Source organism: the organism of the source record quoted next, unplaced genomic scaffold (genome assembly GCF_019419815.1).
Source record: "Pyrus x bretschneideri cultivar Hongxiangsu unplaced genomic scaffold, Pyrus_bretschneideri_v1 Contig48, whole genome shotgun sequence".
Classification (NCBI taxonomy): Eukaryota; Viridiplantae; Streptophyta; class Magnoliopsida; order Rosales; family Rosaceae; genus Pyrus; species Pyrus x bretschneideri.
This window is the reverse complement of record NW_025999785.1, coordinates 752,359-766,712: the sequence shown is the minus strand read 5'-3', so window position 1 is coordinate 766,712 and position 14,354 is coordinate 752,359. Positions and strand designations below refer to the sequence as shown.

General features: G+C 40.1%; 5 protein-coding genes across 5 annotated transcripts; 3 read left to right on the top strand and 2 right to left on the bottom strand.

The window, feature by feature from the left end:
- Window positions 1–604: 604 nt before the first annotated feature.
- On the top strand, window positions 605–2,981 carry LOC103968117 (exosome complex component csl4). The gene is made up of 6 exons (XM_009381457.3): window positions 605–832; window positions 1,622–1,696; window positions 1,808–1,896; window positions 2,044–2,128; window positions 2,404–2,488; window positions 2,680–2,981. The coding sequence occupies exons 1-6, from the start codon at window positions 668–670 to the stop codon at window positions 2,769–2,771; spliced, it is 591 nt and encodes a 196-aa protein (XP_009379732.1). The 5' UTR covers window positions 605–667; the 3' UTR covers window positions 2,772–2,981.
- An 82-nt stretch (window positions 2,982–3,063) lies between these two features.
- On the bottom strand, window positions 3,064–5,205 carry LOC103968118 (rust resistance kinase Lr10-like). The gene is made up of 4 exons (XM_009381458.3): window positions 5,001–5,205; window positions 4,866–4,889; window positions 4,738–4,764; window positions 3,064–4,517 (listed from the first exon to the last, which is right to left on the bottom strand). The coding sequence occupies exons 1-4, from the start codon at window positions 5,041–5,043 to the stop codon at window positions 3,157–3,159; spliced, it is 1,455 nt and encodes a 484-aa protein (XP_009379733.2). The 5' UTR covers window positions 5,044–5,205; the 3' UTR covers window positions 3,064–3,156.
- A 559-nt stretch (window positions 5,206–5,764) lies between these two features.
- LOC103968116 (rust resistance kinase Lr10-like) lies at window positions 5,765–7,811 on the top strand. The gene is made up of 3 exons (XM_048568300.1): window positions 5,765–6,171; window positions 6,389–6,525; window positions 6,802–7,811. Exons 1-3 carry the CDS (start codon window positions 5,765–5,767, stop codon window positions 7,809–7,811), a joined length of 1,554 nt encoding a protein of 517 aa, XP_048424257.1.
- Window positions 7,812–8,100: 289 nt separating this feature from the next.
- Window positions 8,101–10,816, bottom strand: LOC125470058 (rust resistance kinase Lr10-like). Its single transcript, XM_048568475.1, has 4 exons — window positions 10,005–10,816; window positions 9,750–9,773; window positions 9,564–9,590; window positions 8,101–9,452 (listed from the first exon to the last, which is right to left on the bottom strand). Exon 4 carries the CDS (start codon window positions 9,313–9,315, stop codon window positions 8,269–8,271), a length of 1,047 nt encoding a protein of 348 aa, XP_048424432.1. The 5' UTR covers window positions 9,316–9,452; window positions 9,564–9,590; window positions 9,750–9,773; window positions 10,005–10,816; the 3' UTR covers window positions 8,101–8,268.
- Window positions 10,817–10,981: 165 nt separating this feature from the next.
- Window positions 10,982–13,291, top strand: LOC125470056 (rust resistance kinase Lr10-like). The gene is made up of 2 exons (XM_048568474.1): window positions 10,982–11,886; window positions 11,992–13,291. Exons 1-2 carry the CDS (start codon window positions 11,064–11,066, stop codon window positions 13,101–13,103), a joined length of 1,935 nt encoding a protein of 644 aa, XP_048424431.1. The 5' UTR covers window positions 10,982–11,063; the 3' UTR covers window positions 13,104–13,291.
- The last annotated feature ends 1,063 nt before the right edge of the window (window positions 13,292–14,354 follow it).

Below are 14,354 nucleotides of genomic sequence, written 5' to 3'. Positions count from 1 at the left end.
GATAGGGTGAACATGATCAATGTAGGATCAAATTTACAGATATTTTCTATAAAATGATATAAATATTAGGTACTATGTCTACTATATAAGTGTGATATTTATACACTAATCATTTGTATCGAACTCATATTATTAAGACAATTCACAATAGTAATACAAATTAAATTTACAGTGCATGATTATTGCATATAGTAATCACACTCATTTTAACCACATCTAAACTACTGTGAGTTTTTTTGCCCCAAAAAGATGGACTGCAGTGCCGAAGACCTTTTAGAGTTAGGTTTGCTTTTTTTTTCTTTGAACAAATGATAGTATTTATACTAAGGGGAGAGAGTGAGTTTAACTTTCAATGAGTTAGCAATAATGTGGTTTAAATTTAATTTCGACACGAATAAAATATAATACTTTTTACTTACGAGTAAATAATAATATTACTAAATCGTAATACTAAATGTCGAACAGAATTATCACTTGTAATTAAAACAAAAATAAAATTTAGCAAAATAAAATAAAGAAAGAGAAAATAAAAACTAGAAAAAGAGAAGGACGCGCCCGGCCGCTAAGAAAGTAAAAAGCAGAGCTCTCTTTGTGAAGGCTGAGCCGCCGCGCCGGCACCGCTGCTCTTGTGCTTCTTCTTCAATCTAATCAGCCCCGACAGTTGAGAATGGGAGAAAATAGTGAGTGGGTAACCCCAGGGGAAGTTCTCGGTAAAGCCTCCAAGTTCAAAGCAGGCAGAGGTGCCTACGTGTCCCCCGACAAGCTCACTGTCTACGCTTCCCTCACCGGATCCCGCCGCATCCTATCACCCCCTCCCGGCTCGCCCGACCAGGTTTCTATTAGCTTCTTTCTATTTGGCTGCTGAGAAGGTTTGAGAATTTTTTTTCTGGGAAAATTAGTTTAATATGAAGTTTGAATTTTTGGTGTATTCTGCCCTTTAAATCTGAAATTTTTACTATTGGGTGCTCAGCATTGACAGAAAATTGAGATTCAGTGATGGAAAATCCTAATATTGGTTATAAATTTGCCGTTTTAGAGCTGTCATTTGGGATTGCTTTTGTTGGAAGTACTTTTGCGCGTTGGCGCTTATGCTAGAAGTGCTTTCATTATGCCCTTTTATTAGAAGTGGTCTAAGAATTTATGCTAGAAGTGATAGAAGTACTTTTTATTAGAAACACGCTAGAAGTGATTTTGGTTGTTAGAAAACACTATTAGTCCTTCTAAAAGCAATCATGAACATGCCCTAAATTTTGAATCTTTGAAGTGGTCATAAGCGTTGAATCTTTAAAGTCCTTTGGGTTTGAGGAAGTACTTTTGCTCTTAAGCGTTTATGCTAGAAGTGCTTTCATGCACGGTGTGAGTTTTGTTAAAATCCAAGTGCTTTTTAGGAAGCACTTCGGATGGTTGGTAGTAGACACTTTTGGCTCTTCGTGAAGCAAGCCGGAACATGCCCTAAATGATGAATATTTTGCCCAAATTAAGGAGAAAAGTTTGGAACTTTTCAATTCCCATCTCCTTTTTATATTGTTTGTTTAACTTAGTATTAATTTTTTGAACTTTTATGACACGGGGATCTTTGAATTTCCGTTGATGATATCGATTGATTGTTGTGGTTTTGTAGAGACCCACTGTGGAAGTAACTGGTCACAAGGCCCATGGTGCCATTCCAGAGCCTGGATCAGTTGTCATTGCTAGAGTAAGGGGTCATCAACAAGATTATTGCATAACATAGCTCCCTTTCTTTAATTATGAGGCAGATTGTTGACTGATTCGTTTATGTAAATCTTGCCCCATGGTATTATGGCAGGTTACCAAAGTGATGGAAAGGATGGCTTCTGCTGATATTTTGTGTCTTGGCACGAAGTCCGTGCGGGAAAAATTTAGTGGCATAATTAGGTATGCAGTACTCCTTATGAAGAATGACTACATAGGCGTTGCATTTATCTAGTGCATATTTGGATTGCAGTTTGTCCAGTGAAGTTTTTTATTGTTCTGTTTTGTTTTCAAAATGTTATTTTGTTTATAAGCTATTTCTATTAACAGGCTTCAAGATGTAAGAGCCACCGAAATTGATAAGGTGGATATGCTTTCGTCTTTTCGCCCGGGTGACATTGTCAGAGCTCATGTTGTATCCTTTGTGTGGAATGCCCCTGTTAATATCAGGTCAAAAAGATTGTAATGCAGAAAAGATTGGCATTTCGTAGATATTCTAATTAATTTTCAACATTTACCCCTTGACCGGTTAGGTGTTAGCAGAGATGGCGGCTTTCCATTGCAGATCTTTTTTTTTTCATGGGTGAACTTCAATGATACATTTAATACCATGTCAATTGTGCTTAACATTCGTATTGCAGTGATTAATTACAGAAACAGTTTCCTACTTTCCTTGATTCTTTCATTAAGCTGTCCCTTGGAGACGCTAGGGCTTATTATCTGTCAACTGCAAAGAATGAATTGGGTGTTATTTCGGCACAGAGTGCAGCATCAGGTACATGAATTTTCTGGTGGTGTTTATTGAATTTCGGCCAGTGCTTTAAAATTTTGACAAAAACCAAGCGTACCATGACACATTTACACTTAACGTCTTATCCTCATCTAATATGTGCATCGTGTCACTAGTAACCCTATCATATCTGCATGATGTGAACACAGATGTGATTTTCTATTTGTTCATTGTAGGTGAAACAATGGTCCCAATAAGCTGGACAGAGATGCAGTGCCCCAGGACAGGGCAAATCGAGCAAAGAAAGGTCGCTAAGGTCGGAGGATGAAAAGATGAATTCGGAATTAATGTTCCTTCTTTCTTCTCCTTTTTCCAAAGAGAGTCTGTAACCTTACAGTTTCTTATAGATTGAAGTCAGAAGTTATGGTAGCCCTCATGCACCTCTATGTCGAGGGTTTTCCGAACTGGCGTCTCTGGTTTATGGGTTCGCTTACGTTTTATTATTTTGAAAAATCGTGCTAGAGATTGCGGTTTCTTATCGAGTTGAGTTGTAGTTGTATGTGCTGAATGTATTCATCCTACTCCATTATCATCATTCATTTATTTGAGTTAATAGCTCATGAACACAATTAAAATGTTTCTTATAAAAGACTAAGAATCCTCGACTTCGGTGATACAACACGGAAGTCGTGGAATTCGGCATTGCATTTGCCTTATACCATGGAGATCGTTTCCTCTTCACTGTCCGTGCCACCAGGCGGATCCTCCGTCGGCAACTGTTGGGGACAGAAGAAAGGTCTCGGAGGCATCTGTAGGGCTTCGACTTCACCTTCAAGCATCTCTACGACTTTGCTCATGGAAGGGCGATCCGCCGGCTTCAATTGTATGCACCACAACGCAACCATGAACATCTTCTTGGCTACTTTCTTATCGTTCTCACAGGCATCCACAATTTCAACACTCAATCCCTTTTCTACCTGATCATAAATCCAGGAAGGGAAGTATATTTGGCTTGAATTTTGTGCATGTGCATTCAAGTTCTTCCTCCGACCGGCCATTTCCATTAGCAGCATTCCGAAGCTATAAACATCAGCTTTGTACGAAACGCTTCCGAGGATTCTGTAGAACATTTCTGGAGCTATGTATCCCATGGTGCCTCTTGGAGCAGCAAGAGAAAGAGTGTTATGATCTCTAGGGTAAAGTCTCGCAAGACCAAAGTCGGAAATTTTAGCAGTGTAGTTTCCGTCGAGAAGAATGTTGTGAGGCTTGATGTCGAAGTGCAGGATTTGCATATCACATCCCTGGTGCAGATATTCGATCCCATGAGCCACCCCAAGAGCTATCTCATGCATTCTATCCCAATCAAGAACAACGCCTGTTTCCTTCTCCGAAAATATATGTTTTTCGAGGGATCCATTAGGCATGAAGTCGTAAACAAGAGCTCTTTTGGATCCCTCAGAACAAAATCCAATTAGTTGCACCACATTGACATGATGAATTCTTCCGATTGTGGCTACTTCACTGATGAAATCTTGCCCTTCACCTTTGGAGCCACTCAACACCTTGACTGCAACAAGATGACCACCCGAAAGCTCTCCTTTGAAGACGGAACCAAAGCCCCCCTGACCGAGTTTATGTTTTAGGTCGATTGTAATCTTCTTAATATCTGAATACGAATACCTTCTCGGCATAAGATTCTTGTATGCATCCAAGAATTCTTCAACTGCCTCATCCTTTCGGAATTTTTTCGAATACACTCCTTGACTCAGTTGTTTTAAATAAACTACAATCATCTTGGCTTCTGCGTAAAAGTACTTTATTATCCTAACGTTCTTGCATGCATCCAGGAATTCTTGAACTGCATCATTCAGGAGGCCTTCCTGTCTGACTTTAATTGTTAACTCAATCGTCATTTCCTTAATATCCGAGTAGCACCTTGTTATTGGATTCTTGCAAGCAAGGAAGTATTCTTCAGCTTCTTCATGCTTGGGGAACTTTTTCCAGTACAGTTTGTAGCAACAGAAACCCAACAAAACAACAACGCCGAGTATCATTCGCGCCATCAGAAACCATCCTGCCATAAGAATACAGGGGGGTATTAGAAGTTCATCCTGTAATTGGAACTTCAGCTTTCAAAATCCACCGCACAATACTAGTTCCGAAGGAACTTTAATTTCATTTTTAATAGTAGCAAGTGCCTAAAAATGGATACTTGTTCCTTTTCTATCTCTATATTCTTTTGATTTTAATTTCAGCTATTTGAACAACATAAACATTCAAGGAAAAAGACTTACCGATGATCTTGGCGGCTTCTATGAGACCTGTGCGAAAACAGAACGAAGGGAAAGGATTACACTAAGCAATTTTAACAGCAATCTTATAAAATTAGCTAGCAGAAAATGTGGTGTTAGTCAAAACTTACCCTCCTTCATGTTTTCACCGAAACCTGCAAAAGTTAACGAGTCTCAGTAAGAGATATTGGAGATAAAATCTTCATATTCATATAAAATTAACTTGAATTAGTGACTGTTCGCCAAACTGATGCAACCATACTCACAGTAGAGGGATTGGTATCGGGTGTCGCAGCTGTAGGGGAGCATTTCATCCCACGAAAGCTAGATCACGGATGAAAGAAACTGAAAGGCCACTTCCATCTTCTGGGATAATAACAGAAGCCATAACGATTAAGAATACATGGAAATTTCCGGCTGAATTCTGCGTATTACACATGGAAATTTGGTCAAGGAAGAAACTTAGTCGCTTGCACTTGCCAGGAAAGTTGAATTAGAAAGATGACAATTAAGAATACAGTAATGCTAGCAGAACCTTTTCGTGCTACCTTCTCGGCTATACTTACTTTCTTGCAATGTAACGTGATAAACCCAAATCATCTATTTTCTAGATCACCCTTTAAAAAACAACTTTGCCAAAAATTAATAGATTCGGAATCATTTACTCATTTAATGGTTATTTAATAAATAGATGAACATTGTGATTCATCCTGAAATTTCGACAACATTAATCATAGATTCAAAAACCAACAATTTTTTATTTGGCTGTTTTTTGCAAAGTTAAATGGTGAACTAGAAAAAAAAAAAATTTCAATTATCGTACGATATTACAAGATAAAAAGAGGAGAGATGGATGATGAAATGACAAGCGTCCCCATTAAAATATACATAATTGACCAACGACTAGTCTAAATGATAAGGAAATTTCAACACTGAAGAAATTGATCCATGTAAATATACAAGAAAACTTACACTAAAGGCAAAACTTTCAAAATAACAGTTCTTGCACTGGTCTGCCTAAAGAGTAATGATGGTGGATAGCCTGCTCCTTCTACCTGCGTTTTCCTTGCTAGCAATCGTCTTCTCCATGGCGATTAACGTCGGTCCAAGCGAAGCAGCAGCTTATGATCGTGCTGCTGACTGCCCGGTTTCAAACTGTAGCGACGCCAGCCCCCTCATCAAGTTTCCCTTCCGTCTCAAAGACCCACCCCTTCACTGTGGCCATCCAGAGTTTGAGGTTTCTTGCTTAAAAAGCAAGACAGTGATTCAGCTCTCCTCATCATCAGGACTGTTTCCTATCCAAAGTGTCGATTACCGCAGCCGAACTTTCAGCGTCTACGATGATGAAGAGGGTTGCTTTCCAAGACGCCTTCTTAATTTTATAATCTCCACCACCTCGCTCTTTGAACCAATACCTTCTCAGGAACCTATGCACGGGTACCCCCCCTCCTCCAGTAGATTTCGATTTCGAGATGGACATCTACCGTTTCAACTATGCCGCCTATAACAATCGTCCTAGTGATCTTCCTTACGCATATTATCCTCATCCATTTGGCATGCAATATCCCCAGTTGATGAACTTTACGCTCTTGAATTGTTCCACGACACAAAATTTGAACACGGAGAGCTTCTACATACCAATCACATGTCTTAGTGGCGGACATCATCAAGTTCTGGCTGTTCGGCCAACAGCTTCTGTCACTGAGGTGCCGTTCAGAACTTGCAGTACCTTGAAACAACTAGACCTTCCGCTACGAAGAGTGGATGATGGCAATAGTACTGGGTATCACTGTGAGCCGGACAATGTTTGACTGCTGAAATGGAAATTAAATAGTTATTTCCCGCAATGTCAAAACTGTACAGAAGGAACAGAATCGTGTGAATTCAATGACACCAGCAACCGGATGGAGTGTTATCCTTACCCTATCGTTCGAGATCCCCCACAAGCGCCACCATCCCCAAAACCAAAAGGTTATACTAGTACTGTACCTGCTGCCAGCCAAGGCCAATTCTTAAAATTCCATATATTCCTAACCATCTCAATTTGTTTAACTCTTGTACTTTCAGGTTTTCTATCAACTCGGAGGTCGATTATCATGGGAGCGAGCTTAGCTTCTTTTGTTCTAATATCGGCGATGGCAGCAGTAGCAGTTTTCTTCCATGTAAAACAATCAAATAGAAAACGGGAAAAGGAGAATCAACTGAAGGTTGAAAGGTTCCTAAGGGATCACAAATCTCACGTACCAACAAGAAACTCCTACGCCAATATTAAAAAGAGGACAAATGGATTCAAGAAGAAGTTAGGTGAAGGAAGTTTTGGAAGTGTTTACAGCGGAGAGCTTCCAACTAATGGAGTTCCAGTAGCCGTAAAAGTCCTCAGTGATTCGAAAGGAAACAGAGAAGATTTTGTTAATGAAGTGGGAACCATTGGCAGAATTCACCATGTCAATGTGGTTCGCCTACTTGGGTTTTCTGCTGAAGGAGGCAAGCGTGCGCTTATTTACAAGCTCATGCAAAACGGGTCCCTAGAGAACTTCATCACATTTAAAGATCAATCCAACAACACTTCGTTTGATTTGCAGAAAGTTCACAACATCGTCAATGGTACAGCGAAGGGAATCGAGTATCTTTACCAAGGGTGCGCCCACATGATCCTCCACTTTGATATCAAACCTCATAACATACTGTTAGACCATGATTTCAATCCTAAGATCTCGGGTTTTGGTCTTGCTAAACTCTGTTCCAAGGAAGACAGTATCATATCTATGACAGCTGCCAGAGGCACCGTGGGCTACATTGCACCAGAAGTGTTCAGTGGGAACTTCGGGAGCGTGTCCCACAAGTCAGATGGGTACGGTTTCGGTATGCTAGTGCTTGAAATTGTTGGATCCAGAAAACACCCTGCTCTTACATCTGGAACCAGTGAGGTCTACTTTGAATGGGTTTACAATTGTCTAGTTCAAGGAGAAGCGTTGGATTTGAAGCTAGATACGAATGAGGACACTCAGATTGCTAAGAAACTGGTGCCTGTGGCACTATGGTGCATCCAGTGGTACCCAGCGAATTGCCTTTCATGAAAGCAGTTGTTCAAATGCTAGAAGGAGGCCTTGAAAGCTTGAGCATACCACCAAATCCATTTGCTTCCACAAGTACTCAGACAGATGAACGAAGAAACACAGAGTCAAGTTATCACACATACAATCATACTCAATTCGATGGAATTGTTTGATCTTAAAGGGGATCTTCTATAATTTCACACGTGAGGGGTTATTTCTTTGACCATTCACTGACAATGATGATTGATAGGTGGAATTAGACCCAAACTACATAGAGAAACAATAATTCTATCAAATAAATGATTAAAAGTTAAAAAAGTATTTGGAAGCTCTTAGTACCAAATGCATCGGTTTCAACTTTCATGTTTTTTTCTTCACTCTACTAAAGGCCGTTGGAAAAAAGAAAGCTTCCAAAACTACCAAATTTTTGTGGCAGAAACATAAGATGATGATACAATTGGCACGGATCAGTATCCGTTTATGAGTAATTTCTTGTTCTTCCAAGGATGATTATTTCTGGAATAGAGGCCGTGGTTCCGGTAGCACTATCATGTAACAGGGAAGATTCCTCTTCGACATCCGTCTCATCAGATGGATCCTCCATTGGCATTTGCTGGGGACAGAAAAAAGGTTTCGGCGGCATCTGCAAGGCTTCGACTTCACCTTCAAGCATCTCTACAACTTTGCTCATACAAGGGCGATCCGCTGGCTTCAGTTGAATGCACCACAATGCAACCATAAGCATCCTCTTGGTTACTTTCTTATCAGACTCGCAGGCATTCTCAATTTCAATGCTCAATCCTTTCTCTAGTTGCTCGTAAATCCATGAAGGGAAGTATTTCTGGCTTGAGTTTTGTGCGTGTTCATTAAAGTTCTTCCTCCGTCCTGCCATTTCCAATAGCAACATTCCGAAGCTATACACATCAGCTTTCTTTGAAACTCCTCCGATAGATCTGTAGAACAGTTCTGGAGCCATATACCCAAATGTGCCTCTCACAGCAGTAAGAGAAACGGTGTTGTTATCTCTAGGGTAAAATCTCGCAAGACCAAAGTCGGAAATTTTAGCAGCAAAGTTTTCATCAAGAAGAATGTTGTGAGGTTTGATGTCAAAGTGCAAAATTTGCATATCGCATCCCTGGTGTAGATATTCGATTGCACGAGCCACACCAAGAGCTATCTCATGCATTACATCCCAGCTAAGAATTACATTCTTTTCTTTCTCAGAAAAGATATATTTGTCAAGAGATCCATTAGGCATGAAGTCATAAACAAGAGCTCTTTTCGATCCCTCCGAACAAAATCCAATTAGTTGCACCACATTGACATGATGAATTCTTCCTATTGTGGCAACTTCACTGATGAAATCTTGCCCCTTGCCTTTGGTACCACTCAACATCTTTACTGCAACAAGATGACCGTCTGGCAGCAACCCTTTGAAAACAGAACCAAAGCCTCCTTGACCGAGTTTATCTTTGAGATTACGTGTCATCTTTTTAATATCTGAATAGGAATACCTCCTCGGCATAAGATTCTTGTACGCATCCAAGAATTCTTCAACTGCATCATCGTCTTCCTTTAGGAACTTTCTCCAATACAGTTTGCGGCTGCAGAAACCCAACAAAACAATAATGCCAAGTACCAATCGTGCTATCAGATTCTATCCTGCCATTAGAATAGGCAGTTAGTAGGTGTTCATCCTGCCATAACAATTTTACCTTTGAAAAAATTATGCGCTCACATGCGTGCACACATATATTCTTTAAAATGAATTACCAGCGATCTTGGCAGCTGCTATGAAACCTGTGTGAAACAGAATCAATGGAGAAATGATTTAGGATCAAGAAAAGGGAAGGATTAACTCGGAAATTCTAGTGACGTGACATATAGCGTTACAGCATAAGCTCAATATCACACTAATGCGAATTACAAGTAATCTAAATACCATTTGATATAGCTTACCACGTTTCAAAGATTTAAGGAAACCTGCAAAGATACATCAGTGTCAATAAGAGATGTCACGAAAAATTCGGCATTCTAAAATCGTAAAGTTTACTAAACACATCACACATGCATAAAACTGATAATATTCCTAATGTATAAATGAATGACATTTCTCTGAAAGCTCCACTGAGACTACGTATCATTTGCCTTGCCATGATTTGTGAAAACACACCGAATTAGTGCGTTAATTAAATTGATAAACAACATACTCACAATGGAAGGATTGGTATCGGCTGCCGCAGATAAATCTTTCCCATGAAAGCTTAAATCCCCTTTGCAACTCATCGTGGATGGAAGATGAAGTAAAGTTCCCGATTTCTTCTAACAAGGCAAGGATTGGTATCGGTTGAATGGTTGTGGCCGTATAACAAGATAAAATCTGCATTCTATTATCAAAAGCTCCATTTTGAAAAGCTCCATTTGCAATATAAGAATATGAAGTCGCAGAATAGGTATTGCAAATATTTTTTACGCAGTCCAGGGACTCATTAAATGGGAACTGGCAATCAAAGAAAACCAAGTAATCGTTGGCCCCATAACCATATGCCTGGTATCGATCTTTTGCACTGAAATTACGCTTTGTTAAAGGGTGGAGTGGCAGAGGGGGGCAAGTATCGCTTAGCAGACCAGGATCCACAACATGAATTGTATGATCTTCATAGTTGATTCTCCTCACATAATATGTGCCATTGAACAGATTTAGAATGGTGTTGTTATGTTGGCATGATAATACCGCTGGATGGTTGAGACAATTCTGATCAGACGAAGAACCATTCAACCGAAAAGGGTATCTAATGTTGTGGAGATCCCCGCAAGAAACGGGCGGACAGTGTTTTTGTCCCTCAGCATCACAAATTGCAAAGCAAATGGCAAAAGCTACAGCACATGTTAACCAGATACTTTTAACGAGCATTGTTGCGAAGCAAGTGCTTGAGATCATAGGAAAATCAAGGAGAAAGATGATGAAAGAAAGTTAACCATTACAACGGGTGGATTGTTTCTGCAAAGTCTTCTGGGATCTCAACTACCAGTCCATAAATGCATGCTCATCAGGTTACGAAGAAACTAAGATGCTTCCACCAATCCACCTGCCAAGAAAGTAACACCAGGATGATGACAATTGGAGCCAAAAGTCATTGATGATGGTGATGTGTTGACCCACCAAGTCAAGTGATTAGGCAAAACAGTAATCCGAGCAGACATGGATGCAGTCTCCGAAATATATTTCATCGAATATTGATGAAATAAAGATCGGAGAGTTGGTGACTGGAGATGGATACTCTGCTTCTGCCACTATTTTTCTTGCTTATAATTGTCTTCCCAATGGCCATGATTGTACCCAGCAGAGCAGCTGATCCTCATGACTGCCCGGTTACAAGGTGTAGGCCTGATGGTCCAGTTATCCGGTTTCCATTCCGTCTAAAACACCATCCTCCTTACTGTGGCCATCCAGAGTTTGAAGTTTTCTGCTCACAAAATATGACCATGATCAAGCTCTCGCCGTCTTCGGCACCCTTTCCTATACAATCTATTGATTACCAAAAAAATCAGTTTCAGGTCTACGATGCGGATGGTTGCCTCCCGAAACACCTTCTTAATTTTACCATCTCCATATACTCACTCTTTCAACCAGTACGCAATTTTGTGTTTTACGACAGTTGCGGTTTTGATCTCGAATATTATCCAGATTTATTGAGCGTAACACTTTTAAATTGTAGCACAGCACAAAGTTCTAGCACAGAGAGCTCCCGTCCGTACTTCATGCCGATTAAATGTCTAAGCGTCCCGGGGAATCATCAAGTTCTAGCTGCTCTACAGACTACTACTGTAGATAAACTGCCGGTGTCTACTTGCACTCTTCTGAGACAGCTTGATCTTCCAATACGAAATGTGGACGGTTCTATGCAAAACTGTGAATTGGGCAAGGTTTTATTCCTGCAATGGAAGGATTCATATTATCTGCGATTTACCTCATTGTCTATCCCTATCCCAGCATGTCAAAACTGCAGTGAAGACTGCGATATCAATACCGACACAAATCAAATGCAGTGTTATACTTCTGACAGCGTTGAAGCAGTCCTGAACTTGGACCCGGGTAATAGTCCAAGCTAATTGTCCAAGTGTTGCTCTTTGAAAAACTAGAAAAGCAAAATAACTATGTACTTTTAACTAAATTTGTTTTCTCCTACTTCAACTTTAGGTGTATCAACTGGATCTATTATCATAGGAGTAAGCATAGCTTGTTTTGTTCTCCTATCGTTGACGGCAGCAGCCATCCTCTACCATGTAAAAAAATCAAAAGGGATAGAGGAAAAGGAGAATGAAATCGAGATTGAGAGGTTCCTAAAAGATCACAAATCTCATGTACCAACAAGATACACACATGGTGATATAAAGAGGATGACAAACGGATTCAAGAAGAAGTTAGGCGAAGGAAGTTTTGGAAGTGTTTACAGTGGAGAGCTTCCAAATGGAGTTCCGGTTGCCATAAAAGTCCTCAATGATTCTAAAGGAAGGGGGGAAGATTTTATTAATGAAGTGGGAACAATTGGCAGGATTCACCATGTTAACGTGGTTCGTCTGCTTGGGTTTTCTGCAGGAGGAGGCAAGCGTGCTGTCATTTATGAGCTCATGCCGAACGGGTCTCTAGAGAAGTTTATCTCTACTACGGAACCCAACAAGAACCCACTAGATTGGGAGAAAATTCACAACATCGTCACTGGTATAGCAAAGGGAATCGAGTATCTTCACCAAGGGTGTGCCCAGAGGATCCTCCACTTTGACATAAAGCCGCGTAACATACTGTTAGACCATGACTTCAATCCCAAGGTCTCGGATTTTGGTCTGGCTAAACTCTGTTCCAAGGGAGACAGTATCACATCCATGACGGCTGCCAGAGGCACAGTAGGGTACATTGCACCAGAAGTGTTTAATGGGAACTTCGGGAGGGTGTCCTACAAATCAGATGTCTATAGTTTTGGGATGCTAGTGTTTGAAATTGTTGGAGCCAAAAAACAACCTGCTCTTACATCTGGCAACAATGAGGTCTACTTTCCTGAATTGGTTTACAACCGTCTAGTTCAAGGAGAAGCTTTGGATTTGAAGCTAGATACCGATGATGATGCTCAGATTGCTAAGAAACTAGTGATTGTGGCACTTTGGTGCATCCAGTGGTACCCGGTGAATCGCCCTTCCATGAAAGCGGTTGTTAGAATGCTCGAAGGAGGCCTTGAAAACTTGATGATGCCACCAAATCCATTTGCTTCCACAAGTACTCAGACAGATCAACCAAGCACAACAATGTCAAGTTAACTTGTCACACTAATCAGTAGTGCCATGCATATTTGTAAAAGTAGCACGAAAATGAGTATTGTAAGTGCTTTTCAATTAAGTTAGTAAATAATCACGTGTATCATGTTTTTCGTTAGAATGATTATTAGAACATGTGAATCCAATCCAAAACTAATTGAAAACAGATGGAAAACCCGGATCATTTCAAATGTTGTGTGAAGTTCCCCCCCTCTCAAACAAACGTGTGGCAACACATGAACAATACATATCGAAGAACGTGAAAACGTATGTGGCCAACCCATGAATACTCGTTTACCATAATACAATGTAGGCAGTCAACTCAAAACCAATTTTGGAACAATGGAGGGGGCCACAATCATTTAAATTAATTGTGTTGAACACATGTGGTTTCTCATAGTGAGAGACAACACGCCTAATGGTCCTGGGATTTTGGCAGGTCAATCCAAAAACTGCACCACAATTTCTGCCATGTCCAAATGGGAGACTTCACCAATTAATCACCCTACGAAGTTCGAATGAAATTACTTACAAGTTTCCTTGGAAGACTTGACCATTGACAATGAATACTGATTGGCGCATTTAGACCCAACGATTATAATGAATGGTGTCCGCCTTTTCATTTGAATGATCTCGACTCTCCTTTTCATTTTTTAATGTTACCGATTTATCCGAATTTTGTAATTTTTAAGTCAATTTTTAACAGAAGTTTATCAAATAAATTATTTTTATTAAACTCTTTAAAATCCTTCTAAATACTAACTGATACACCCCTTTAATATCCCGATTTGAGATTCACGCTCCCAACAACCCCGCTCCTTGCCCCGTAACACATCACCCCTCTTTTTTCTCTCACGTGCAACGACATGATCGTTAGGCCCAATGCGTGCATGAAGGCTAGTATCTGTATTATGCACTAATTCACCATTACTCAAGCTATGGAGTTTGGATGTAAATTACTTGCAAGTTTCCTTGGAAGACTTCGACCATTCAATGACAATGATGATTGATAGGTGCATTTTTAGACCAAACGACATAGAGAAACAAATCTAGTGCATCCAAGAAGGCTAGTATATATAATATGCACTAATTCACCATTAATCAATCTACGGAGTTTAGATGTAAATTACTTGCAAGTTTCCTTGGAAGACTTTGACCATTCAATGACAATGATGATTGATAGGTGCATTTAGACCAAATGACATGGACAAACAAATCCAGTGCATGCATGAAGGCTAGTATATATATTACGCA